The 27940-nt window shown below is 46.1% G+C and overlaps 3 protein-coding genes across 4 annotated transcripts in view; 2 read left to right on the forward strand and 1 right to left on the reverse strand.

Annotated features, from left to right (window-relative positions):
* Window positions 1-8536, reverse strand: part of kidins220b (kinase D-interacting substrate 220b) — a 28608-nt gene extending 20072 nt beyond the window's left edge. Inside the window, exons 1-8 of one of the 2 annotated variants that reach the window (XM_061811456.1) lie at window positions 8371-8536; window positions 7197-7352; window positions 6998-7096; window positions 5768-5866; window positions 5590-5688; window positions 5367-5465; window positions 5177-5275; window positions 4895-5092 (exon numbers count right to left, since the gene is read on the reverse strand). In XM_061811456.1, coding sequence (XP_061667440.1) covers window positions 4895-5092; window positions 5177-5275; window positions 5367-5465; window positions 5590-5688; window positions 5768-5866; window positions 6998-7096; window positions 7197-7328 — 825 coding nt within the window. In that variant the 5' untranslated portion in view covers window positions 7329-7352; window positions 8371-8536. Of the gene's footprint in view, window positions 1-4894; window positions 5093-5176; window positions 5276-5366; window positions 5466-5589; window positions 5689-5767; window positions 5867-6997; window positions 7097-7196; window positions 7353-7497; window positions 7530-8370 lie in introns of those variants that run through there. The other variant, XM_061811458.1, reaches the window with a different exon arrangement.
* Window positions 8537-10831: 2295 nt separating this feature from the next.
* Window positions 10832-20478, forward strand: cep43 (centrosomal protein 43). Its single transcript, XM_061813060.1, has 13 exons — window positions 10832-10989; window positions 11602-11655; window positions 11741-11795; window positions 11903-11991; window positions 12106-12246; window positions 12352-12387; window positions 12463-12626; window positions 13593-13720; window positions 13868-13945; window positions 14026-14065; window positions 16134-16221; window positions 16332-16458; window positions 19971-20478. Exons 1-12 carry the CDS (start codon window positions 10906-10908, stop codon window positions 16407-16409), a joined length of 1035 nt encoding a protein of 344 aa, XP_061669044.1. The 5' UTR covers window positions 10832-10905; the 3' UTR covers window positions 16410-16458; window positions 19971-20478.
* A 565-nt stretch (window positions 20479-21043) lies between these two features.
* LOC133496746 (C-1-tetrahydrofolate synthase, cytoplasmic-like) lies at window positions 21044-27887 on the forward strand. Its single transcript, XM_061812674.1, has 10 exons — window positions 21044-21257; window positions 21322-21400; window positions 21483-21542; window positions 23831-23884; window positions 24656-24792; window positions 24870-24970; window positions 26510-26646; window positions 26738-26849; window positions 27414-27541; window positions 27620-27887. The coding sequence occupies exons 1-10, from the start codon at window positions 21166-21168 to the stop codon at window positions 27680-27682; spliced, it is 963 nt and encodes a 320-aa protein (XP_061668658.1). The 5' UTR covers window positions 21044-21165; the 3' UTR covers window positions 27683-27887.
* Window positions 27888-27940: the final 53 nt, after the last annotated feature.

Consider the following 27940-nt stretch of genomic DNA (forward strand, 5'->3'; position numbering starts at 1 on the left):
GACCAGAGCGGTTCTCAGGCGACTCCGGTAACGTCAAGCCCTTCCTGGCGCAGTGCAATCTCCACTTTGAGCTGCAAGCTTCCGCTTTTCCCACGGACCGCTCCCGGATCGCCTTCGTCATTTCCCACATGACAGGGAGTGCGGAGGCATGGGCCACCGCCGAGTGGAGCCGTAACTCGGAGACCTGCCGCTCATGGGCGAGCTTCGTCTGCGCGCTCACCCAGGTGTTCCAGTATGCGGCTCCGGAACGCCAGGCGGCGTCGTCACTCATGACAATTCGCCAGGGGCGTCGCCGCGTGTCCGACTACGCCATCGAGTTCCGGATTCGGGCTGCCGAGAGCCGCTGGAATGAGGAAGCCCTCCATGACGCGTTTTACGAGGGACTGTCCACACAGATCCGTGGTCACCTCGTGGCCATGGATCTTCCGCCTTCGCTTAACTCCCTCATCGCATTGGCCCTCAAGGTGGACCAGCGCCTCACCGTGCAGAGACAGATGGAGGGCCTGAGGGAGGAGGAGAGGGAGAGTCGCAGTCCGGTTGTTTCCGCTTCCCGGCCACCCGTGTTGTCAGCTTCACCGGAAGCCATGCAAGTGGAGGGGCTTGGCAGCTCAGCGGAGGAGCGTTTACGTCGGCGACGAGAGGGACGCTGTTTTTACTGCGGGCGTTTGGGACACTTGATCGCCCATTGCCCGACTCGACCAGGGCATTCTGACATCAAGATCACTACTCCGGTGAGTGTGCGGTACACCGCGACGGCGTCAGGGAGGTCCCTTCTTCACCTCACCTTGGGAACGGACTCCCGTTCATGCTCTGTGACGGCTTTCATAGATTCTGGGTCGGAAGAAAACCTGATAAATCCCCGCGTGGTCGAGGAGCTGGGGGATGCAACCTTTCCCACGCAACGTTTTCGTCACGCCTATGCCGCCAACGGCAAGTTCCTTTGTCGGGTTACACATCGCACTCAGACGCTACGTATGAGCTTTCCGGACGCTCACTCGGAGCGTATTAGCTTTCATGTCTTCGACGCACGTAGTAGCGACATCATCTTGGGCAGCCCGTGGCTCAAAGAACATAATCCGCACATAGATTGGACCACGGGTCAGATCAAGACTTGGGGAGAGGACTGTCTCAGTCGCTGTGTCGCTGTCCGGAGAGACAGGGGTATTCAAGTTGCGCCGGTTCGGTTAACAGAACCTAGTACCGCCCTGGACCTGACTGCACCATGACCTACGGGAGGTCTTCTCTGAATCTAAAGCAAAGTCTCTGCCGCCACATCGGTCATACGACTGCGCGATTGAACTCCTGCCAGGCACCTCTCCTCCCAGAGGGAAACTGTTCTCTTTAACCGGACCAGAGCATCAAGCCATGAGGGACTACATCAAGGACTCGCTGGCAGCCGGACTCATTCGCCCCTCATCCTCACCAGCCGGTGCGGGTTTTTTTTTTGTCAAGAAGAAGGACTCCACGCTGCGACCCTGCATCGACTACCGAGGCTTGAACGACATCACAGTCAAGAACAGGTACCCTTTGCCGCTTATCTCTACAGCATTCGAACTCCTCCAGGGAGCCCGGATCTTCACCAAGCTCGACTTGCGCAGCGCTTACCATCTGGTGCGGATTCGCGAAGGGGATGAGTGGAAGACGGCGTTCAACACCCTCACAGGGCACTATGAGTATCTGGTGATGCCCTTCGGACTGACAAACGCTCCGGCCGTCTTTCAGAACTTCATTAACGACGTGCTTCGGGAGTTCCTGAACAGATCTGTCTTTGTTTATCTGGATGATATTCTCATCTTTTCAGCAGACCTAACCTCTCACATTCAACAAGTCAGAGAGGTGCTCCGGCGTCTGCAGCAGCACCAATTATACGTGAATATGGAGAAGTGTGAGTTCCATCGGGCATCCGTGTCCTTCCTGGGCTTCGTCCTGGCTGAGGGAGAGATACGGATGGATCCCGGGAAGGTCGACGCGGTGCTGCGGTGGCCTACCCCCACCAACAGGAGGGACGTACAGAGGTTTCTGGGATTTGCCAATTTCTATAGGAAATTCATAAGGAACTTCAGTTCCGTGGCCGCTCCTCTGCATTCGCTCACCTCGCCACATACCCTCTTCGACTGGTCCGGGACCTGCCAGGAGGCCTTCAGCAGGCTCAAGGCAAGTTTCACTTCTGCGCCCGTTCTCATTATTCCGGACCCAGATAACCAGTTTGTGGTGGAGGTGGATGCATCGGATTCAGGAATCGGAGCAGTCTTGTCGGAGAGGAGTCCCAGGGATGGAAGGATCCACCCGTGCGCGTTCCTCTCTAGAAAGTTGACCCCGGCAGAGAGGAACTACGACGTGGGAGATAGGGAACTGCTGGCGGTCAAGAGCGCGTTGGAGGAGTGGGGGCACTGGCTGGAGGGCTCGCAAGTACCGTTCGTTGTCTTCACGGACCATAAGAACCTTGAATACCTGAAGTCTGCGAAGAGGTTGAACGCCCGTCAGGCCAGGTGGGCCCTATTTTTCACCCGCTTCCACTTTAAGGTGTGTTTCCGCCCAGGCTCCAAAAACGGCAAGCCGGATGCACTCTCGCGGATCCACGAGAGAGGGCGCACGGATTCAGACGCCGCTACTATCCTGCCAGCGGGGTGCTTCGTGGCCGGTTTCACCTGGGCGATCGAGTCGCGGGTGAAGGAGGCTCTGGGAGAGACACCGTCACCCGCGGATTGTCCGTCGGGCCGCCTGTTCGTCATCCCATCTCTGCGGGGAGACGTCATCAACTGGGCCCATACCAACAAGACGGTCTGCCACCCGGGTATGGCGAAGACACGTTCAGTGGTCGAACAAAGGTTCTGGTGGCCTAACCTCAGCAAGGACGTAAGGGAGTTCGTCAACGCCTGCCCGGTGTGTGCTGCCAATAAGACTTCCCGCCTACGGCCTGTTGGTGAGTTGCAACCCCTGTCCATCCCCTTTCGTCCGTGGTCACACATTGCGCTGAACTTCGTCACCGGCCTGCCGCCTTCTCAAGGGAACACAGTGGTGCTGTCCATAGTGGACCGTTTTTCCAAGATGGTCCACTTCGTGCCGCTTCCGAAGATCCCGTCGGCCAAGCAGACAGCCCAGTTGGTATTAGACGAGGTCGTCCGTTACCACGGCCTACCCCAGGACATCGTTTCGGACAGGGGCCCGCAATTCAGCGCCCGTTTCTGGAAGGAGTTCTGCAACCTCATCGGCGCTTCAGCAAGTCGGACATCGGGTCATCACCCAGAGTCTAATGGCCAGACTGAGAGGATTAACCAGGAATTAGAGACCGGTCTTCGATGTCAGGCATCCAGGGACCAGAGCACGTGGAGCCAGCACATCAAGTGGGTGGAGTATGCCCACAATTCTCTACCCTCCGCTTCAACAGGTATGGCTCCACTCCATGTCGTGCATGGGTATCCTCCGTCCCTGTTTCCTCCACTGGTCACAGAATCCACAGTTCCGTCGGCCCTGGCCGTGGTGCGACGCTGCAAACGGACCTGTGAAGCAGCTCGGAGGACACTGCTGCGCATGAGCAGCGCCTACAAGGCCGCAGCAGACCGCAAGAGGAGGGCCGCACCCGCTCAGAGTGGGACAGCGAGTGTGGCTCTCCACCAAAGATCTCCCGCTGCGGACGGAATCCCGCAAACTTGCTCCCAGGTTCGTTGGCCCGTTCCCTGTTTCCAAGGTTATTAACCCGGTCGCCGTCTCGTTGAAACTGCTCAGGTCGATGAGGGTGCACCCTACGTTCCACGTCAGCAGACTTCGCCCGAATCGCACGTCGTCGCTGGCTCCTCCGCTCAAGTCCCCCCCCCGCCCCCCCGCATGGTCGACGGTGGGTTGGTGTACACCGTGCGCCGGTTGCTGTCTTCCCGCCGCAGAGGGAGGGGGGTCCAGTACCTGGTGGACTGGGAGGGATATGGCCCGGAGGAGCGCTCTTGGATCCCCTCCCGCTTCGTCGTGGACCGCTCCCTCATCAGGGACTTTCACGCGGCTCACCATGATGCGCCTGGGCCGTCCAGAGCCGGCCGTTGAGGGGGGGGGGGTACTGTCATGATCCTGGATTCCAGCCAGGGCTGGGCGTGGCCGTCTAATCGGAAGGGTCACACCTGCGCCTCATGACCTCCGATTAGACCCAGTACATATAGGACCCGGGGGACGACAGAGACTCTGCTAGATCGTTGCCTCTCATGCCTCGTTCCCGCACTACCGTACTCCTGACGTCTACCTCCCGTGTACCGACCAACGCCTGTCTCCCGACCTACCCCGTAAGCCTGCCGTTACTGATCTTGCTGCTTGTTTGGACTGACTCCCTGGTAACCGACATTGGAACGAATAAAGGCTTATTCCGCACTGCTTACCTCTCACCTGAGTCGTGCATTTGGGTCCACCCCCGAGTCTCGTCCGTGACATGATAGCTCAGAAACACGCACACCAAATTCATATTAGGTTATCAAATCCTTCTTGAAGTTGAGAGTTTTACGCACCACTATCCTTTTTTCAGCGCCAGCAGTTCCACTTGCCTTCTTTGGAGCCACGATCGGGGGTTAATGTTGCTCAATTTGAAGAAAAAAAAAGTCAATACCGGGACAAGTCCGCGTGCAGAGGAGTGTGTGGGTCAACTGGTTGGGCACGCGTTACGTCGTTTCCGTTTTTTTTTGGGGGTGCGTCCGAAAGCACAATAACAAATCGTCGTGGGTCAGCTGGTCAGGGCGTTCGAATACCGATTTTCGTCCGAAAACCAAAGCAAAAAAATCATGAAATTTTCATCGGAAAAACCGATTTGTATGAAAACAGAGACGTTTGAAAACCGACGTACCACTGTACATAGTATATCTCTCGGGGCCTATTCTCAAAGCACCACTGTAGGAACAATGTGACGATAGTGCCTTACCCGGTCGGGAATGTTGACATAGGTGCCAGCGTCCAGGAGGTCCTGCACAATCTCTGTGTAGCCTTCTTTGGCTGCAATCATCAGAGCAGTGTTGCCATCTTTGTCCGTCATGTTGACGTTGGGGTTCCTCTTGAGGAGCTCCTTCACCACATCCGTGAAGCCGCCCTTCACCGCCACGATCAGCGCCGTCATGGAGTTCTGTCGGGAGGGAGGTGCCAGTTGGACATCAGTCGGGCACAACGCAGTCAACATGCGTCGCAATCGCTTGCGACTAAAACTTACCGCCCCGTCCTGGTCGACGTCAGCGCCGTGCTCCAGCAGGTGCATGACGCACTCGAAATGGCCTTTCCTTGACGCCCAGATCAGAGACGTCGTCCCGTACTAACATGGTGACCCACAAACAATGATATACACACAAAACAGCATCGAAAGGCGTGTGTAAATGTGTTTTTTATGCTGCGTGCATTTTCACCTTATCGGAACAGTTGACCTTGGCGCCACCATCCAGCAAGAGTTTAACGATGTCTGCGTGTCCTCGCCCGGAGGCCCATATGATGGGGTAGACGCTATACTGTTGGGGAGGGGGTGTGAATGGGGGCACACCAAATCCTTAACATTATCTGCTACAGACTTGATTGTTGCCTGTCTGCGCAGAAGTTTCAAGGGCGCCCTCTGCTGGAATATTTGTGCGCTACCTGTCCGGTGGTGTTGGGGTTGGCGCCATTCTCTAGCAGCGCCTTGGTGACCTCCACCCGGCCTTTGTAGGAGGCCCACATTAGTGCCGTCCATCCTCCCTGCCACACAAACACGAAATTGAAATGAGAGCATGTTGTCCCGGGGTGGACTTGCTGGTGAGATGGTCGGGAAACGCACCATGTCGCGATGCTCAATGTAGGCGCTGTTCTCTAGCAGTTCTTTGACCACCTCCACGTGGCCTTCTTTGGCAGCTGAGATCAGCGCCGACCAGCAGTCCTGACAACACATACACACACAATACATCAATACACACAAAATGAAATACACACACAATACATCAATACACACAAAATGAAATACACACAAATGCAGGCACTCATAAACAAATGACAAACATCAGACACACACACAAAACACAACAACACAGCCATACACAAGCACACAACACAAACACACAAATGAATCCATACAAAACTCAAATGCATGCACATAAACACAAAATACATACAGACACACATGCAATAGCACCACACGAAAACACACAATCACAAGCACATGGTCACGACATCCATCTATCTATCTATCTATCTGTCTGTCTATCTATCTATCTATCTATCTATCTATCTATCTATCTCTATCTATCTATCTATCTATCTATCTATCTATCTATCTATCTATCAATTTTCATACCCGCTTATCCTTACAAGGATCACGGGGAGTGCTGGAGCCTATCCCAGCTGTCAACGGGCAGGAGACGGCGTTCACCCTGAACTGGTTGCCAGCCAATCACAGGGCACACAGAGACAAACAGCCACACTCACAATCACACCTTGGGGCAATTTAGAGTGTCCAATTAATGTTGAATATTTGTGGGATGTGGGATGGCATGGGAGAACATGCAAACTCCACACAGGCTGGTCTGGGATTGAACCCGGCACCTCAGAACTGTGAAGTCAATGCTTTACCAGCTGAGCCACCGTGCCGCCTGGTCATGACATATTGACACAAAATATACAAAAAAACCCCACACCCAAAATACATCCACACACCCAAGGAACACAAATGCAAGAGCGCACAAACAACACTCATGCATGCATACAGAAACACAACAAACAGCACACTATCTTTACACACACACACACACACACACACGCAACAAAACAACAAACACACACAATAAACATGAACATAACGTACACAAAGACAACACACACCAAAAGACGTGGGCATACACACGAACATGCACATAAACAAACAGACAGGAATGCATGCACTCATGAATACCCGCACGCACACAGACAGCATGCCATGACAGCACTCATCTTGTTGCCAGGCAACCACACTCCTCCACAACACAGCCCCTGCCCCCTCCTCCCCGACTCAGCAGCTTGCGATTGTTTGTCTCACCACGTCGTCCAGGTTGACATTGGCTCCCTGGCGGATGAGCTCCTGCACGATGTCCAGACTGCCCTGCTCAGCGGCCAGCATCAGCGGGGTCTGTCCATTCTGCCAAAACAACAAGACGCCCGCACTATTTAGGGCCCGATATTCCGAACACAACCCGTGTGACGGCCAGGCCGTTAACCACGCTAGCACCGTTACGTACGTCGCTGCGTCCGTCTACTTCCTTGAAGCGGTCCAGATGATCTCGCAGCGCCGTCACATTCTCCTCCTCCACGTAGCCAAACAGCTTCTGGATGGCCAGCGTGGTCATCTTGATGGATGTGGTGGTGTCCATCGTGCTCCTTCCTCAGTGCACGCCCTGCAGCCAAACACACAAAAAACAGGCCGTTATTTCACCGACCTGCAGACACGCGCGACACACACAAGAGCGCCTGCACGTGGCGTCAGTTCACTATCAAAATAACAAGAGCTTGAGGGTGCACACAATTAAAAGCCTCGCTCACTTTTGCTACCCTTGCTTCCAATTTTACTGGGGATGATGTCACCGATTAAAACTCGACTAGACGATCGCCGATCGCTATCTACTTGGGCCCTGTCGCGTCTGGCTTGCAGCTAAAATGAAGGAGAACCTTGTGTCACATTCATTGTACAAAAACATCAATTTTTGCTAGTTGATGGGACTAAAAGCCTCACATTTTTTGCAGATGCCATGGCTCCAAGTAAGGCAAAGCCTTGGCTAAAACGCATGCACACCCAGGTAGGTAGCGATTGTTTTGTCAGCGACCTGACTGCAGTGGAGCGGAAGTGATGCCGTCATCCACCTGTTACTGCATCATTTTTTTAATGAAAAAAAAAAAAAAACATACAAGCGGTGTTTATCATCAACACGTTTTTAATCTAATTCTCACGTAAAAACTGTTACACGTTTTATTACATCTAGTGACGCCCATTGGTCGCATTATGAAGTGAGGACTGACTGCACTTTGTTGTTGCCATGGCAACACACGATTGCGCCCACTACGCCAACGTCATTCGTTTTGTAAACTGGTGAATATATTAATATTAAAATCGAAAATTTCTAAGATGGGGGAAAAAAATCGCTCTACTACCTATTTGAAATTCAAAAGCTTAAACTGAGTATTACATTACGTCCATGCTAGCGTTCGTAATAACCTTCCGAGTTGTCCGTGACAGTGAAAAGGAATTACATTGACGTTTAAACATATCAGCAAACGAACAAACTGGCGAAGGTCAACGAAAGTAATGGCATAATGACATTTTGAGATATGTCTCGAAGAGGGTTTTTAACCTGCCGTGTGTCAATCAAACGCGTCAAGGATGCTTGGTGGCCCTTAGAAGGCGACAAGAACATTTACCGGGAGAAACACGTCGTTTGGTTTGGGTTCGGTCGGTCTTCTTGGTAGCGCTGCGCGGTGTCGACGAAGGAGTCGGAGGGTCTTTTGGGATTTCTGTCGGATGTCCGCTCAAGCTCCTTCTTCATCCCAAACAACAATAACAGCCATCTTGCTGGAGACAAGCTTTCTGCACGTCAAAATACGGCAATCACAAACATATTTCCGCTCAGGTCTACCAAAATAAGAGCACAGTAACCCAACTGCAGTTCAGCAACGTAAAATCGCGAACTGTTTTGCTTATTATTCACCTTTCCCGTGCCTCTATCGTCGATGTGGTGCCAAATATTCATATTTTATGAATATCCTCTGGTCTCTGGTCCCTCGGCACGAAGTCCAAACAGCTGACAGCACCGGTTACTTTATTTTGAAAGACTACAGTGTTGTTATTTCAAAGAATCACGATGCGTTTACAAAAATACTCGAATGATGGAATGCAATCGATGAAAAATAGCAACATAGGAAATGTCAAAGCAACGGTGATCACGCATCCAAACTCGTTTTATTTCTTCATTTATTTTTAACTAATTGAGACGACCGGACCGCCCGGCAACCCGCTGCGCAGTGGCTCGATCTGGAGGTGTTGGGGAGGGAAGAATTATCATGTTACAAAATGAACTTGGAACATTCAAATGTGTTTATGATGTTGACGAGACTCTTTTACCCTGAACACAAATGTCACACGAAGGCCTCTGAGGTGCTGCTAGTGCATCTCGTCTTTAAAATTCTGTTATGCTTCGTGTGATGTTGCAATGCAGGTATATGGACCATTAAGATCCATATACCCCCCCCCCATTATATTCTCATTTATTTTATTTTTTTTGTTATGCACAGCAAGTGCTCTGACTTGAGTCAATAGATGAAGAAGGAACCAGAACCCCCCGGTGACAAGTGACGATCATAACGACTTGGCCTCGGCTGCCCAGCAGTCGAGAATAACTATCTGACTAGTGGTTATTAAATAGTAAGTTGTTATGTTTGTGCCATCTCCTTGTCGTTTTGCTTGGGGAAAAGAGCAGTGCTGGGTCTTTTTGTAAAATGTAAATAAAAGAATAAAACCTATCCATCCATTTTCAGCACTGCTTATCCTTACTAGCGTTGCAAATTCTTTTCAACCTATATTGAATACCCTAAAAGACAAAATATTTATATTTTCAAGCTGAGAGGGGAATGTTTAACATTGTTACGTCACCTTTGGAAATTGAGGATAATACCTGTTGAAGCTTTTTAGGAATTCTTTCCCATTTTTGCTTGATGCACTACTTCAGTTGCTCAACGGTCTGGCGTCTCTGCTCTTGTATTTTCTAAACTTTAGATCAATTTCTCAAACAAGTACCAATGTCTGTCTCAGAGAGGCCCCTTTTCTCTACCCTCTTTGCCATAATTTCAGAAAGGCAAGTCGTTGGGCTGCATATTCTTAAAATCATTGCTAAAAACTAACATTGTGAAATGGAGGAGTTTCTCAATCCTAACGAGGTTAAATGTGTGCAAGCGCATATTGCTATTGTCGCGCATATGAAAGAATACGATGAGGTATGGTTTCTTTGTCAAAACGGCCCTCTGAGGGAAATCGAAACGACAATGTGGCTCTTGACATAAACGAGTTTGACATCCTTGGTCAGGGTGCCATGGCTTCAGGAGGCTGTCATGAGCCATCGGTGCGGGGGAGGACCCAAGTGCAGGACTCCGAGGCAAAGGCAAAATGTTCAGTGGGTTTTATTTCAGAAGCAGTATCCACACACAGTGACACAGTGCAAACTCAACGAACTGGCAAATGCCAGTGACAAAAACTCCAACTTAAATCCCTGTCCAATTACAGTCCGAATGTGAAACAGCTGTGACAGGTGTCAGAGGTGCGACCCCCCCAAGAGCAGTGGTCTGGCCACGCCCCTCTTGGCAGTGTGGCCATTAGCCACAAAATGGGACAAAAAATACAAATTTAATATGCTATAATTATATAAAAACTACTGTACTGATCTCGATTGACTTAACATTTATATGCTAAAATCAGAAAGCAAAATCAATGTCACCGCAAATAAAAATAGATGAGCAATTTTCAAGAGAGTGTGAGTTTTGTTTTTGAAAGAAGTACAGACCACTGAACCCAAATTATATGTTGATATTATCTTCAGTCAGTCACTAGAGTACTAAAACAAATAGGCAAGTACATTTTGGATGGGTTCCTGTACATTTAACCAAAGAAATCAGAAGATATAGCGTTTTACATGGTGCCCTTTTTCATGGGGGCAAAAAAAGATACCATGGAGAAGGAAAGGGAAGACATTTGTATCAGATTAAAAAGTGCGAATAGAATAGAAGAGGAGATAAATCTATTTAGGTCAGTATGGACTCGAGGTACTTCCGAGGTTGAAACAGAAGAGGGCAGTAAGATATCATCGAGCTGGTTGCCAAGTGCCGTTAAAATCAAAAGAAGAAGAAGTCGACTACCGCACTGTTTGTGTTCATCGTTAGCTTAGCAGCCGGGTTGGGTAGAAGAAGATGTCTGCTACAGATGATGACACCGAGCTGAGGGATCTTCTCATCCAGAACTTGGAAAACAACGGCGTTCTGAACAAACTCAAGGTCTTTTCTCATTTGATTTATTCACATCTAACAGGCGAGTCCATAACCAAACGGAGTAGAAAGTGGAATGGTCTCCCAAGTTCGTTCCCGCACAAGTTTTGTGTTGAACTGTTTGACTGATAGCCGTTTTCAGCAAAGATTCTACATATTGTCAGTCGTTTTAGAACATTTTAACTGCTCTTTCAACACCCACTGAATATTTTCCTCCTTGACAACAGCAACCACACAATGGCACAAAACAGACTCTTCCCTCACCAGGAAAACTCTTTTCTAACTCTTTCTGTTCTTTAGTGGTTAACATTCAAACATGAGTTGTTCAGCAAAAACATATCTTTGTGCCCAAATAGAAGAAAAAAAAACAGCTTTTTGTAAAAAGAAGTATGTCAAGCACTTGACTGACGCTAATATTTTTTGTTTGTATGACACTTCAAACCCTCACCCTATAAAATCAAGACTGAGATAGGTGTTGTGATGCCACAATATTCACTCATTTATTCATACCTTAAAAAGCGTGTCGCTCCTATGATTGTTAAAGAACTGACTAAAAGATGTCATGAGTTGCACATTCGAAGAGGACTCAACGAGTTTGTTGTGATGTTTGTGTTGCTGCAGGCAGAAATGAGGGCTGCCGTTTTTCTGGCCTTGGAGGAGCAGGACAGACTGGAGGTGACGGCTGACTTCCACGTGTGCCGTTCTGCCGGGCATTTTGGCCAACTTTTCTATTTCACGTTTGCCTCTCTTCCGTCCTCAGAACAAAACGCCGCTTGTCAACGAGAACCTGAAGAAATTTCTCAACACCAAAGACGGTCACTCAGCTTAGTTCTGGGCAACCTTCCTCCTCTGATCCTTCAGTTTCACATTGGTCAAGTGACTGCATGACTGTGTGTTTGTGTGTGTGCTTACGTGTCTACAGGTCGTTTAGTTGCCAGTCTCATTGTGGACTTCATGCGTGTGTTTCATCTGGACTTCAGTCTGGCTGTGTTCCAGCCAGAGATCAACACGGTAAGGCAGCGTCACATCTGTGACGCTACTGACGTGACACTTTGGATGTTATGCTGCTGACGCCATGCCATTAACGTGCTGTTGTCAACCTGACCTTTTTGTCTTCGTTGATAGCACCTGAGCAATCTGGACAGTCGGCAGGTGGTGTGCGGTGAGCTTGGGCTTTCAGAGGCGGATATTAACACAAACTCGCCCGTGCTGCTGGAACTAATTCAGAGGGGAGAACACAAGGCCACGTCCATCATGGCTGCTGAGGTGAAGGTTTTGAGTGTGAGGTGGAAATGAGGCTACAGACATGCATCTCTATTTTTCCTCATGTGTGTAGTGCTAGTGTTGATGCAATGACCTTTGGTCTTTCAGATGGCGTCAGAGGACAACAAAGTCCCTATCGACAAGGTCTGTGCACGTCATGTCACATCAGCACATCTGATTGGAACTCTCAAACATCTCATCTCACATGTGCCCGTGTAGGACTCGCCGGTGGCCATATTGTCTGGTGGCGAGGACCTCGATCAGCAGGCTTGCGTTCCTGATAACGAGTCGGCTCTGAAGCCACACGTCGACCTCGGGCAGGAGGACGAGGATGATTCCTTTTTTGATGACCCACTGCCTCAGCCGCAAAAGACCTATGGATTGTAAGGCCCGAACAATATTTATGGCTGCATTCAGAATCCATATGTTATTCACTATTCCATAATCACAACCAAAAGATTTTTATTGGCCTTCTAGATAGCTCCATAGGTCCACTATGTAGTAATTCTGGAGTAGGGAATGAGCGAATGAATGTTCAGAATCATTCAAAAATGGACTCTTACACAAATACACATAGAAATAGGGGGATGGCTAATGCAGATTGCAGATCGTGGGCAAGAGCCTATCAATGAGAATGAATTTTATGTCACTAACATACACGCTATGGTTAAAAAGAAATGGCCGTGAATGAATCATGACTCTAACTGTGGTTATGCGTCCACAATATGTGAGCTTGTTGTCAGAGTAAGGACATTTCTACATACCGTAATTACAGAGCCTACAGAGCGCACCTGGTTACAACCTTCACCAAGTACATTTGTAAAGGAAATACCATTTGGTACATACATACACCGCAGCTGTGTAAAAGCTGCAAGTGTCCACATTGAAACACGAGGTATTTATCGAGAAAGACAGTACACAGAATTTAACAATAGCGCGGTGCCAGTGCGGAGCTAAAGCTAGAGCCCTGCAAACGCTAGTGCTAATGCCAGCGCTGCGCTAAAACTAGTGCTAACGCTAGTGGCGCGCTAACGTTAACAGGGCCGGTTAAAATAAAACTTACTGGTAAATATCACTGACATACACCAGTAACACAGCAGCAACAGGGAAGCACAGTGCTAACAGGGCCGGCAAAAGTCAATTCCTCGGCACATATATTCTCATTCTTACCTTTTCCGCTCAAGTGCCCCCTTGCAACCGTTAGAAAAAATGCACTAATTTGTCGCATCACCGCATAAACCGCAGGGTTGAAAGCGTGCGAAAAAAGCCGCGGTTTGTAGGCCGGAAATAACGGTAATTGTTTTGATGGGATTTAAATGTGACATGTTGACGTGGCGTTGTTGCTGTAGGCAGGTGGTGGCTCACAATGGCAAACAGAATCCCGCAGACTCGCTTTTGAAGGTGGCGCCAACGGCAGGAGGAGAAGAAGCAGGAGGCGGAGGAACAAGTTCATCAGAAAGGAGCCAAAGTCAAACAGGTTGGCCACCTTTTGGGTCCCATGGTGACGTCTGATTTTTGTCAGGACTTAAAGTCTGATCTCTGAAATATTTCTCTCTCGTGTGTGTGTTTTTATATATGTGTGCCTGCATCTGAATTCTCTTAATGTCTTCCGGTCTGGTCACAGCATCACCATCCAAAGAGAAAGCATTCCGAGAGCCAAAGCTCGCCAGCAGCGTGGACCAGAGCGCGTCGGTCCATTTAGGTAGACTCAATTTCCACTGACTAACAAGGCAAAGTCATCCGGCCAATATTTGCTTGTAATCCCCCTTTGTGTTCTAACAGAGGATGACAATGACATAGAGTACGACGACGACTTCAACAGGTATGCTTGACTTCCTTCCAGACGTTCCTGTCAGAATTATGAGATGAGCCGCTTTAAGGGAGGCCATATTATTCATTTTTAGTCACAACTTAAGACAGCTGTAGCCTTTTTGTTGTCTTACAGAATTTTTTTTTTTTTTTGGGCGGGGGCCTGGGGGAGCAATCCTGTGTCATTCAGATTTGGATTTAGACAAATGTATTTATCCTGGACCAGGTGATATACTTTCAGCGTCCAGGTAGGTCCATATGCATGTTTAGCCCCAACAAATAAAAAATATGCTACAAATTGTTATCCCTAAATAAACAATAACAAGAACAATAAAGCAAAGTAATATAATCCAAATTGGCATCCAAAACAGCAAGGGAAACAATTCCTTAGGGCTGCAAGTAACGATTGTCTAAATTACGCGTTGATATATCGATTATTTTTTTTTTTCCTATTCATTGACAATCCAATTTAAGATTTTTATTTTTTATTTATTTATTTTTTTCAAAAAGAAGGCATTCTTTTAAGTTGACCGCAGAAAACGCATAAACATACTCCCATAATGATTCATTGACTGGTTTGTTTGGTAACATCTCCCAGAAACGGTGCGAAAATGTTGATCACTCTTTTCCAAAGTAAAACCAGATCTTTGCAAATGTCTCATCTTAATTAGATAATCAGTCCACTTTCCTGAAGTTCTACAGAAATCTGAGAGTTTTTGACAGATCAAAGTAGGACTGTCAGGATAACAATAAAAAAAAGGTACCGTAATTCCTGGCCTATAGAGCGCACCTGGTTTTAAACCTCACCTAGTACATTTGTAAAGGAAATACCATTTGGTGCATACGCCGCAGCTGTGTAAAAGCCGCAAGTGCCCACATTGAAACCCACATTCGAACACGAGATATTTCCAAAAAAGATAGTACACAGAAAGCTTAACGCTAGCGCCACCGCGCTTATGCTAACGCTAACGCTAGCCCCGCACTAACACCAGTGCCATGCTGACGCAGGGCTGGTTTAAAAAAAAAAAAATACAGGTAAAAATCACTGAGACACGGCAGTAACCCGCTGGCGCAGCACTAACAGGGCCAGCCCGGTAAAAGTCAATTCCTCGGCACATATATTCCACTGGTCTCACTCTTATCTTTTTCGCTCGAGCATAAAAAATGCACAAATTAGCCACATTACCACATGAACCACAGGGTTGAAAGCGTGTGTAAAAAGTTGCAGCTTATAGGCCGGAAATTACAGTATATTGTCCCCAAAATATTACAAAAATGATATCATTGTTTGTTTGTTTTTTTTATGACTCTGAAATCTTGAAAACAAGCCCCGCCCTCAACCTGCGAGATTCTGTGCTTGGTCCGCTGAAGACGAACCCTTCACTTGTCAATCAAATATACTCCCTGTACTCAACTACTGGCTGAATAGCATGTGCAAACGAGGTTATGATTAATAAACAGTTAAAATTACCGTGTGTGTTAATTGGGGACTAACATAACTCAGAGAGATGCGCTGAAGTTTTAAATGAAGTTGACGCATTGATTAGAGATGTTTAACACCTTAACTTGCTAGCTCATGAGCATGCGGGCTAGCAGCAAAATGAACAGTTAACGTTCTCATAAGTGTCTATGTTGCGTGCATCTATGTGGTGCCAACGGTGTAAAGCTGTGGAGTATTACAAGGAGCCGACACCAGGAAGAGTGTACCTGTCCGCCGCCATTCCAGCCCACTAGCTGCTAATGACACGAGTGTCTCACGCTGTTGGCTCACTGTGTGATCTATGTGTTGGCTCACCACAACAATGATAAAATATCCAGTCATGTCAGTTTTCTTTATCGAACGATAAGTCGATATGTTAATTATCGTGACAGGCCTACATGAGAGTAAAGACTTCTGAGCGAATGGACAATTTTAAGTTTTTTTAACAACAAAAAAAAAACAGGTAAGTGAGGCATCACTCATCTAGCTCAATTTTGTTGCTAGGCCATTGGTGAGTCCAGGTTTTGTTTCCAATGTTGACAGCTTCGGTTTCCGCATGTTCCACTTTTGTGAGGCTAACGAAGATGCGGTGTTGTTTCAGCCACCGCTCTGACTTGTACAAGAGCGACCTGAGCATCAGCGAAGACATCGAGGAGGTGTCCATCGAGGGACCCGACCACAGCGACAAGGTGAAGACGAGTGGCCCAATCTGTTTGTATCTATGTGTGTCAGAGAGCAAGACTGTATTTTTGTCTTTGAGTGTTTATTTACATGTGTGTACGTGTGCGTCCGTGGCCAGCTGGAGGACACTCTGGACATGAGTGTCTCCCAACCGAGCTTGAGTGTCGGTGTGGACTACATGGAGGAAGTGGCCTGATGTTGCTCCCGTTCGCCACTTCCAGTTCTTCCTGTGTGTACTACATTGAGTAAGACAATTTTTTTTTCTCTTCCCACGACTTTGTCACTTCATGTAAACTCAATTAATGAGACACTACTGCAAGTTGAAAAAAAAATCACAAGTTGTTTGATTTTGGAAGGTGTTTTTATTTTGTTTTTTTTAAATTTACATTTTATTACAAGATGGCGGCATGGTGGATCAGCTGGTAAAGCGATTGTCCTCACAGTTCTGAGGTCCTGGGTTCAATCCTGTCCCCGCCTGTGTGGAGTTTGCATGTTCTCCCCGTGCCTGCGTGGGTTTCCTCCGGGCACTTTGGTTTCCTCTCACATCCCAAAAACATGAAATATTAATTGGACACTATAAATTGGTGTGATTGTGAGTTCGGCTGTTTGTCTCGATGTGCCCTGCAATTGGCTGGCAACCAGTTCAGCATGTACCCTGCCTCTTGCCCGTTGACAGCTGGGATAGGGTCCAGCACTCCCCGTGACCCTCGTGAGGATAAGCGGTGAAGAAAATGGATGGATGGATTTTATTACAAGCTTGTTGTTTGGTGGTGGAATGTAAATATGAGTCATTGTGAGCCGTTTTTAATAGAATAAAAAGCACATTTTTAGCACATTACAACCTACTTTCATCCATTTTAACATGATCAATTTTGTCGAGATGATAGTGCCTGTTGTCGTAGCAACACAAAAAGCAACATGGGTTCGACTTAACTGCAGATTATGACATGTTCATCGTATTTTAGCGCCCTCGTCAGGACAATGACGTAAAAACAGGAAGCATTGGAATGAGTTAAGACATTACAAGGAAACGTTCCCAAATGGCCAGAACCAGCCGTGCCGTTTTAACAACCACCCGATTGGCTGGTCTGTGGGAGCGGTTAGACTCCTTTCACACGTCTACTTCCTTTCTGGAGAAGTTGGACTTTGATTGGAACAAAAGAATTCCAAATCATGATGATGTAGAATTCCTTCCTGTCCCACAAAAATGAAACGTTTATAAATAAAGGCTGAAAACATGGAAAGAGTAAAGCACAAGGAAATGGAGACGTGACATCCACAAAAGCTGACTTTAATTGGCATAAAAAATAACACTTTATTTTTACAAATTGTTGTATTTCAACGCAATATAGTAAAAAACAAAATGACGGGCCACGATAATGTCATTTTTGTACTCCAAATGTGGTAAATGTAACACAACACAACGGGCAAATACAATCAAGGTTCAACATAGTTAAAAAAGAAAAGATGAGTGCACTTTTTACTCACGCAATCGCCGCGTCACCATTTCTACCGCTGCCTTTGTGCACTCTGGTATGGAAAGCCGTCGGTGAAAAGTTCCCATCCCGGATCAAGTGGTCCTAAACATTTCACAAACAAGCCGGACTACTGTTGAAGTGTCTAGAACCACTCGACCAGGGAGGATTGCAGGAAAGCAGGCAGGACCCAAGTGGACCAGGTAGGATGAGCAGAAAGTCAAGCGACTACTCCGCCGGCTGGATCGCTCCCTGCTATCTCGCCTCGTCTTTTATACACCTTTCAGAACCGAGCCTATCCGACCGGTCACACCGGGTCTCCGGGCGGCGCGGCAGATGTGAACTGGACCGTCCTGCTCCGCTTGTTACTCGCGACTTCTTCACTTGACCTCCCAATGGGGAAAGGACTTCATTCTTAAAAATATTTTAAACGTTTGACAACGCAGACAGCACGATGAACTTGTGGTTAGCATGCCTGCCTCACAATTCTAGGGTTCAGGGTTTGATTATGGCCTTCTTGTGTGGGTTTTTCCTCCCATGTTCCCAAAGTCTGGCATTATCAGTTTTGGTCATATTGCGTTTGGTGTAATAGCAACAGAGAACACCACAGACACGAATTCTGTTCGGATTCCTAGTACTTTTGACAGACTGTCATTTTGGGGAAATTCATTTGGAAAATTCAAGTGATTTGGGAGTCAGCAATTATGAATGATTGTTTAACGCATGGTGCGTTTGCATATGCGTTTGTTTTTAGCTGCATTTTGGTGCCTTTGCATTGCATCACTCATTCCTTACTCCTGAATCACTACAAAGGCATTTTAGGTCGACTTTTTAGGCCCTATCAAGGTTCACAAGTTGAATTTGCCAATTCAACCAGACTGCATTTTGACAGACCTGCAATTTCTGGGAGGTCTTGGCATGTTGCAAATGCTAGTGATTATCGTCACAAACTTAAAGATCCACTGTCATCAAATCCATGATTTTTAGCATGTTATTAATGAAAAAACTGCAGCTGGTATGGACCCATCAGTTTTTTTTTCACCACAAAACATGATTTTGACATATGGCTTTTTGTAACTCGCGTCATGAAAATCCTCTCGAGGAATTTGTTTTCAAGAAGAAGCAGGAAGTGACGTACAGGGCAGTAGCACACTCAGTCAGGCTCGTGTGTTTCTATTTGTTTTACCTGCGGGAAGGTAGCTTGTTGTTCCTTTGGGTTAGTCAAAATGCAGGCTCGTTGTATTGCTGCATATTGCTCAAACACGCGGGAGGATGGATTCGCTCTTCATACTCTTCCAAAAGACCTGGTTCGTCGTGAAAAATTGATTGCACAGGTGCAAAGGACGAGAGCTTCGTGGGTTCCAAATGACAGGTAGGCGTGTATACAGCTACTGTGGGGGTGTAATCCGTAAATCAGGGATGTTAAACGTGTCGATGTGCCACCCCGGCCAAAGCCATGATCGGCGGACGCGGAGACACCGGGCCACGGTGGCTCATCTCCGCCGCGGAGGTGGATCGGACGGGGAGGTGGATTGGCGGCGGCGTTGGCATCACTCGCGGGCGTGTTGTTTATCACTGCCGCCAAGGTGGATCGGGCGGGGAGGTGGTTTGCCCGCATGCGGTTTGGCCATGATCCGCATATCATGTAAATATGGCTTGAAACGATAGGGTAATTGCCCCGGTCACTTCAATCGATTGTGAGATGTTCTCTTTTTTGTTAAGAGTCCGTGTCTGAAGGAGCGTGTCCCACAGTAAGGGCCACAGCGTGTTTTCAACTGTGAATTTCCGGGGTGACATCACAGACAGAAGATGCAGCCAATATGGCTACCTCTTGAATGTCGAATGAGACTTCCGCGACTTTGCGCATGGATGACGCGCTCTCCGCTCATATTTATTTTTTCGTATAGACATTGAAGTGAATAATGTTACATCTATTTTAGAATGTTTATAGGCATGACACTTGACCTCTGCCACATAATTTTATGCGGCCCGTGAAACTAAATCACGTGTCCATGATTGCATTATTTTTGCTCACATCTGTATCAAAATGTGAATAAGTAAAAATTATTACTGTAATGTCATTGCTTCATAAGCCGTGAAACTCATCACATGGTCTGTATGTTCCATTGACATTGGCTGGCGACCAGTCCAGGGTTTCTACCACCTCTAACCCAAAGTCAGCGGTGACAGACTAGCGCACCTTTAACGAGTGTCACACTTATTTTGAAAATCGTCTTTTCATCACTCTAAATCTGTTTTTTTTCTTCTTTATTTGGTTTTAGATGAAAGGACTTGTTCGTGTCCTAAGTGGACACTGGCAGACAGGAAGTGCCTTGCCCGCATTCCATTCACCTGCTCCTTATCGGGAGTAATCATGGCGACCGTCTTTCAACATGCCACGCTTACCCCTGTGTGTCCGTGTCACGGTGACATTGAGCGTAAGAATGTCATCTGGCCTCATTTTAGTGCTGGGTGTGTGTGCGTGCGTGTGTGTGTTTGTGTGTGTGTGTGAGAGAGAGAGAGAGAGAGAGAGAAAAGGATAGGTCAAAGGTCAATATGCAGGTGGCACTCGGGCGAGACATCCCAAGGGACTATCATTCAATCAGAGTAGGGATGTAGTAATTTTTTTTTCCCTGTAACATTTTTTTTTAAGTTTTTGTTTTCAAGTGAAACCAAAATGATGGTTGCAATTGTGTACCCTATGTATTATTTTCCCCTGGACCGGAGTCTGTAAATAAAATGATTGTGAGCGGAGACAAAAAAAATAAACTTTGCTTTTATTCACAGGTCTATGACAAATGTTGAGTGTTGTCAAAAGCTTAGTTAAGTAGTTCAATTCAAAAAGTGAAACTCAAGAGATGCACTATACTGAAATAATATGTATAATTTTGATGATTATTGCTGACAGAAAATGAAATCCCTAAATTGCCAGGAATTTTCCTGCTGAACAGTATTTTACCCAATTACATGAATTTATAGAATATATGAGTGTTGAAATCAATGGACTTTTCTACCACATTCTAATTTATTGCAGTGTAAATGTAGATTTTTAGTTACTCGTTACATGCAGTACTCAAACGTTCAATATTTGATTCGCTGACCTTTTGTACACACACACACACACACTGGTCAATCATTACACACAGTAGTAGTGCGGTGGTCTCTCAGGTAAGACGCCACGTTGTCTTTGCGGTCTTCGCTCGGTTTCGCAGACGACGACTAAAGGTTAAAAACCGATTGCAATTGATTGAGCCATTGCGTGGAAATTGTTTGTTTCTGTGTAATTGCCGCATTGCGGTTGAGGTGTCCAAATGTACGCATTACTTTGCTGCCACCAGTAGGGGAGCTGTTGATTAACTTTCAAACACTCATGATAACATTAAAAAAAGAAGTTCAGTACATTCATGTAGATATGCTGGATTTTATGTATGCATGTAGGGTGTAAGGTCATAACATGCTGTCATCATCCTGTTAGTCATGTTGACTCTCCTGCGCCACCTGTCGTCCTCTTGTTGCTATGGAGGGCGCCGCTCCATAGCAACCGTCATCTCTGGGAACAAAACTTCCAAGTAGGTTTCAACATGTCCCAGTATGTTTTCAGCATGCCCACAGCAATGTACAACATGTCCCTAGGGTGGTGAGGGAGCGGCTGAAGAAGGAGGTGGACAAGATGAAGGTGTCCAATGTCGTCCCGAGTCTGATGGTTTTACAGGTCATTGTCAAATGACACTGCGGTCACGTGACCTCATAATATGACATCTTCGCATGACCTGTGTGTGGACGCACGCTTTCAGGTGGGAAACCGAGAGGATTCGAACTTGTACATCAGCAGTAAGATGAAAGCTGCAACTGAGGTGAACTAACCTTCAATTATATTTTTGTTTTTTTGTCCACTCAATTTTCAATTTCAATTTGCTCCCACGTCAATCTAACCTGCCCACTTACTTTTTAATCACATTTCAAATTCATTTGGCTCTTGATAATGTCAGCACTTGTGCCTCAGAGCAAATCTAGCAAAACACGTGATCCTGCACAGGTTAAAGCATTAAATAAACACATTGTACTCACTAGAGATGCTAATTTATGTCAACATTTTTGTTATGTTGTAAGAGAAATGTTCATATAATGTACATACTGTTCTAATGGATTTTTGTGTCGTGCAGTGGTGCCTTGCGATATAAGGTTCAAGTCCTTCCATGACCATGCTTGTCTCAATCCCAAATTGTGTTACCCCATTGAAATATTGCAGTTACCAGCATTTTACAGTACTAACATTTGCTTACCACATAAAAGTGCAAACATGGAAAATGAAAGCACAAAATGCGATTGTATCTGATACATTGTCCTTCGTAGGTCAGGACAAAAAAAAAAAATGCCCAAGTGATGGCTCGTATCTTCACAAAGGTTGTAAGTCAAGGTAAATCTGTATTAACAAGTTTCCATAAGGGCGTTGAACTCTAAGTGGTGCTATTAAGAGCTGGATGAAGTCGTCTAAATCCCCACTGAAGCCCCACGTAGCAAATGCACTGCCCAAACACTAGTGTACGTACAGTGAAGAAAATAAGTATTTGAACACCCTGCTATATTGCAAGTTCTCCCACTTAGAAATCATGGAGGGGTCTGAAATTTTCATCGTAGGTACGTGTCCACCGTGAGAGGGATGATCTAAAAAGAAAAATCCAGTAATTACAATGTATGATTTGTTTTTAAACGATTTATTTGTGTGATAAAGCTGCAAATAAGTATTTGAACAGCTGAGAAAACCAATGTTAATATTTGGTACAGTGCACTTTGTTTGCAATTACAGAGGTCAACGGTTTCCTGTAGTTGTTCACCAGGTTTGCACTCACTGCAGGAAGGCTTTTGGCCCACTCCTCCACACAGATCTTCTCTAGATTAGAAACAAGGAGTTTCACCTCCCTCCAAATGTTTTCTATTGGGTTGAGGTCTGGAAACCACCTAACCACACCAGAACCTTGATATGCTTTTTATCGAGCCACTCCTTGGTTTTCCTGGCTGTGTCCTTCGGGTCATTGTCATGTTGAAAGACCCAGCCACAACCCATCTTCAAAGCTCTGACTGAGGGAAAGTGGTTGTTCCCCAAAATCTCACAATACATTAATACAGTGCAGTCGTCCTGTCCCATGTGCAGAAAAAACACCCAATAGCATGATGCTACCACCCCCATGCTTCACCGTAGGTATGGTATTCTTGGGATGGAACTCATCATTCTTCTTCCTCCAAACACGGTTATTGGAATTTTGACCAAAAACTTCAATTTTGGTCTCATCCGACCACAAAACCTTCTCCTATGACTTCTCTGTATCATCCTTAAGCAACCTTAAGACGGGTCTTGACATGTGCTGGTTTAAGCAGGGGAACCTTCCGTGCCATGCATGATTTCAAACCATGAAGTCTTAGTGTATTCCCAACAGTCACCTTGGAAACGGTGGTCCCAGCTCTTTTCAGGTCATTGACCAAGTCCTGTCGTGTAGTCCTGGGCTGATTCATCACCTTTCTAAGGATCATTGAGACCCCACGAGGTGATGTCCTGCATGGGGCTCCACTCCGATTGAGATTGACCGTCATGTTTAGCTTCTTCCATTTTCTAATAATTGCCCCAACAGTGGACCTTTTTTCACCAAGCTGCTTGGCAATTTCTCTGTAGCCCTTTCCACCAGTGTGGAGTTGTACAATTTTCTCTCTGGTGTCTTTGGACAGCTCTTTGGTCTTGGCGATGTTACTAGTTTGAGTCTTGCTGATTGTATGGTGTGGACAGGTGTGTTTATGCAGCTAACGACCTCACACATGTGCATCTGATTCAGGTTAATACATGGAGTGTAGGTGGACTTTTAAAGGCGGACTAACAGGTTTTTGAGGGTCAGAATTCTAGCTGATAGACAGGTGTTCAAATACTTGCTTGCAGCTGTATCGCACAAATAAATGGTTAAAAAGTATACATTGTGATTTCTGGATTTTTCTTTTTAGATTATCTCTCTCACAGTGGGCACACACCTATGATGAAAATTTCCGACTCCTCCGTGATTTCTAAGTGGGAGAACGTGCAATATAGCAGGGTGTTCATTATTCTTATTTTCTTCACTGTATGTGTGTGTTGATTTCAGTGTGTTGTTTGTTACAGGTGGGCATCGAGGCGGCGCATGTGAGGTTGCCCAACACAGTGACACAAGATGAGGTGGGTTGAATGGTTGCTTGGTGTCCTTCATGTCTCAACCAAGTCCCGAATTCTTGTGGCAAAAAATCATGATAGTCAAATCGTTCAGTCAAAATTTGTATTTGTACTCAGTGTACATCTTTTCATGTTCTATGGACAAGGGTTGACGATAGGCACTTATGATTTAATATTTAAAGCATTTACTGTAATCGGCTTTGTGTAATGTTTGTTTGGTGCACATATCAAACAAGTAAATACTGCAAATGAATACAGTGTAAACTTCCTAAAATTACTTAAAATTGTAGCTCGGTAGCTGACATGGCAACACAAATAAAACAAGGAACCCAGTTAGTTTTGTTTTTGAGCTCAATTAGGGCTTAGCACAATTAGCTTTCACGCCACCTCGATTCCACTTCAGCGATAACCTGGCTTGACGGTTTCCTCAATTTGTTATCATCACAATCAACTTTTAGTGCAAAAGTTTTCGATTTCGTGTGTTCAAATGTTTTTTGAGGAATAAAGAGAAGTTTAGTTTAGTGGCTGACAGTTTCGTCTGACACTTCAGCCTTCATCAGAGCTTTGAGCGCAGTCACCTTTCTTCTCCTCTTAGTTAGCTTTCATCTCACCCGCGTTTACCTTTGCCATTAGTTATAACGGTGGTCAGTGTTCATCCTGGTTTGCAAGTAGCTTTTAACAATCGTTAAACTTCATCCCTGTTAGCAGTTACCTCACTCAACTCAAAAGTCATGTGACCAGAGTCATCGAGCATGCATTTTCCGGGGTGTTCCTCAGGTGCTACGGACCATCATGTCGGTCAACGAGGACGTGTCTGTGCACGGCCTCATTGTGCAACTTCCTCTGGATTCCGTCCACCACATGGACGTGGAGATGGTCACCAACGCTGTCTCTCCGCTCAAAGATGTAGACGGGTCAGAATTGTGCAAAACTGGAAAATGATGATCTTAATTTCTGTCATCATGTTTTGTGCTTGTGTATGTGTGTGTAGTCTGAGTTGCATCAATGCAGGGAAGTTGTCTCGTGGGGACTTGAACAACTGCTTCCTTCCCTGTACTCCCAATGGATGCATGGAACTCATCAGACAGACAGGTTGCACACAAGCTCTGCACCGCCACTGGACCGTGACAATTACTACATTGAAGACAAATAATTCTATATTATTTAAATGTAAGGCGGCACGGTGGAGCAGCTGGTAAAGCGGTGGCCTCACAGTTCTGAGGACCCGGGTTCAATCCCCGCGCCACCTGTGTGGAGTTTGCATGTTCTCCCCATACCTGCGTGGGTGTTCTCCAGGCACTCCGATTTCCTCCTACGTCCCAAAAAAAAAACATGCAACATCGATCAGACACTCTAAATCGCCTCTAGGTGTGATTTTGAGTGCGACTATTGTCTGTCTCTATGTCCCCTGCGATTGGCTGGCAACAGGTTCAGGGTGTACCTTGCCTCCTGCCTAATAACTGCTGGGATAGGTTCCAGCACTTCCGCGACCCTTATGAGGATATGCGGCTATGAAAATCTACAATACTAAATAGTAAAACACTAGAACCTTGTTCTTCATATGTCCTAGTTCGGGTAATTTTTTGCCTTTCAGTTATTCCCTTTATATAAATGTTACAGTGGTTTTCATACACTTTATTTTGGTAGGAAAAAATTGTTATTCACTTCCCGGAATTGCTGCGCATAGAGCCAAAGTATTTAGTTACGTAGAAAGGGTTCAAGAGATGACCGCATATTTCACTGTAAGTTTTCCAGAACTCGTCCTTTCAAAAGTCAGACCTAAAAAATAAAATTTGGCAGTACAATAACAGTTTTAGTACACTTTATTGGGCCACATGGTATCTTATTTAATAGTGAAGATTACTAAAAAACATAGATTGGGTGCAACTGCTAGATAGGTCACTGTAGTTGTTTTACTGGTATGCTTTAATTTTGAAAGCCTGACATTTGACAGGATGTTACAATGATCTTCCCCCAAATTGTCCACGTTTTTCCAAGCAGATCGAGAGACTTGTTATTGATTTGTGGCAATAACAAATGGCTTCCAGGTGGAAACCATTTCTGAGGTAATCCATCCATCCATCCATCCATTTTCTTTCTTCTCACGAGGGTCACGGGGAGTGCTGGACCCTATCCCAGCTGTCAACAGCCTGGAGGGGCGGTACACCCTGGACTGGTTGCCAGCCAATCGCAGGGCACATGGAGACAAACAGCCCCACTCACAATCACACCTAGGGGGAATTTCGAGTGCCCAATGAATGTTGCATGTTTTTGGGATGTGGGAGGAAACCGGAGTGCCCGGAGAAAACCCACGCAGGCACGGGCAGAACATGCAAACGCCACACAGGCGGGGCCGGGTTCGAACCCGGGTCCTCAGAACTGTGAGGCCAACACTTTACCAGCTGATCCACCGTGCTGCCATTTTGGTAATATTTGATATAATTTAACAATATCTTATATAAATAAAGAATAAATATTCTTAATATTGAATCAAGTCAGTATGTGTGGCAAAGAATTGATCCAATTTCATGCCATATGATGCTGCTACTTTGTGTATTTACTTTAAATGTCAAGTTGTACAGTATGGTTATTGTTCATATTGTTGCTTATTAGTTTGTTGTGCTCGCGCAGGTGTGAGCGTGGCTGGCAAACACGCGGTGGTGATCGGTCGCAGTAAGATTGTGGGCGCACCCATGCACGACTTGCTGCTGTGGAATCATGCCACCGTTACCACCTGTCATTCAAAGACGCGCAACATGCCCGAAGAGGTGAGGAAGATGAGGGGCACGAGGAGGGTAACAGTGATGATGACACTAACGATGATGAAGAAGAGGATGATGATGCATTTTGTGTCTACAGGTGGGTAGGGCTGACATCCTGGTGGTGGGGGCGGGGCGAGCGGAGATGGTGCGAGGCGATTGGCTGAAGGAGGGCTGTATCGTTATCGACTGCGGCATCAATCACGTGCCAGGTGAGCGGTGACCTGATCGTGAGATGACGTTGGGCCGTTGGCCTCTGATATCGTCACAATTTAATTTTTTTAAAATTAATTGGAAACCGTTATCTTAAAAAACAAGATAATTACTGTATTAAAAAAATAATTAATTAGAAATTATTTAAAAAATGATAAATGTTATTGTTCTTTCCCAATAAAATGTTTATGTATTTTTTTTCATTTTATTTTTATTCATTTGTTTGATTAAATAATGGATTTATCCATCCATTTTCAGAGCCGCTTGTCCTCACGAGGGCCGAAGAAATACTGGGGATTATTGACTTAATATATTGTAAATAATCTAATCAAGAGTATTAGTTAACAAAATTACACATATTTAACAGATTTCTATTTAATTACATCATTGGTTAATCCAATTATAAATTAAATCAGGACCACAAATTACATTTTATCATTTAAAGGAACTGTTTTCCATATTTTATTTACATTTCTTTTTTTTTCACCTTTGAATTTGCTGGCTTGTTTGTGACTTTTAAAAATGAAGGAAATCTTGAAATGTTTTTTCCTCTTTGGTGGCAGATGAAAGCAAGCCAAGTGGCAAGCGCGTGGTCGGCGACGTTCACTACCCCTCGGCCTATCAGAGAGCTGGATTCATTACTCCGGTTCCCGGAGGGGTTGGGCCAATGACGGTGGCCATGCTCATGCAGGTAGGACTGCCCATAACCACAGGGGGCGCCGTCCAGGACCTGTACAGCCTGACATTGCGTTTGTCTGCTTTGCTCTAGAACACGGTACTCAGCGCTCAGCGTGTCCTCGCCAACATGGCGGGCACCGGACGCTCCCTCTGACGCCGCCGGTTTCAGAAATAAAAGTCTGACCCCCGCCGGGTTTCTTAAAATCAGCGTAATCTGTTTGATGACGAAGATGATGGTGGTGGATGTTGCCGTAGCAATAGTCAAGCCAAAAGAGGCTTTATGTTTCCAGTTTCCAGCTTTTACTTTTCTAGGTTCTTTCATCTTCCATTTGTAGATTTAAGCTGTCCACATGCACTCATTCCATACTTCGCCACATATTCATTAATTCATCTTCCATGTCACTTATCCTGA

The sequence above is a fragment of the Syngnathoides biaculeatus genome, chromosome 23 (assembly GCF_019802595.1).
Source record: "Syngnathoides biaculeatus isolate LvHL_M chromosome 23, ASM1980259v1, whole genome shotgun sequence".
NCBI lineage: Eukaryota > Metazoa > Chordata > Actinopteri > Syngnathiformes > Syngnathidae > Syngnathoides > Syngnathoides biaculeatus.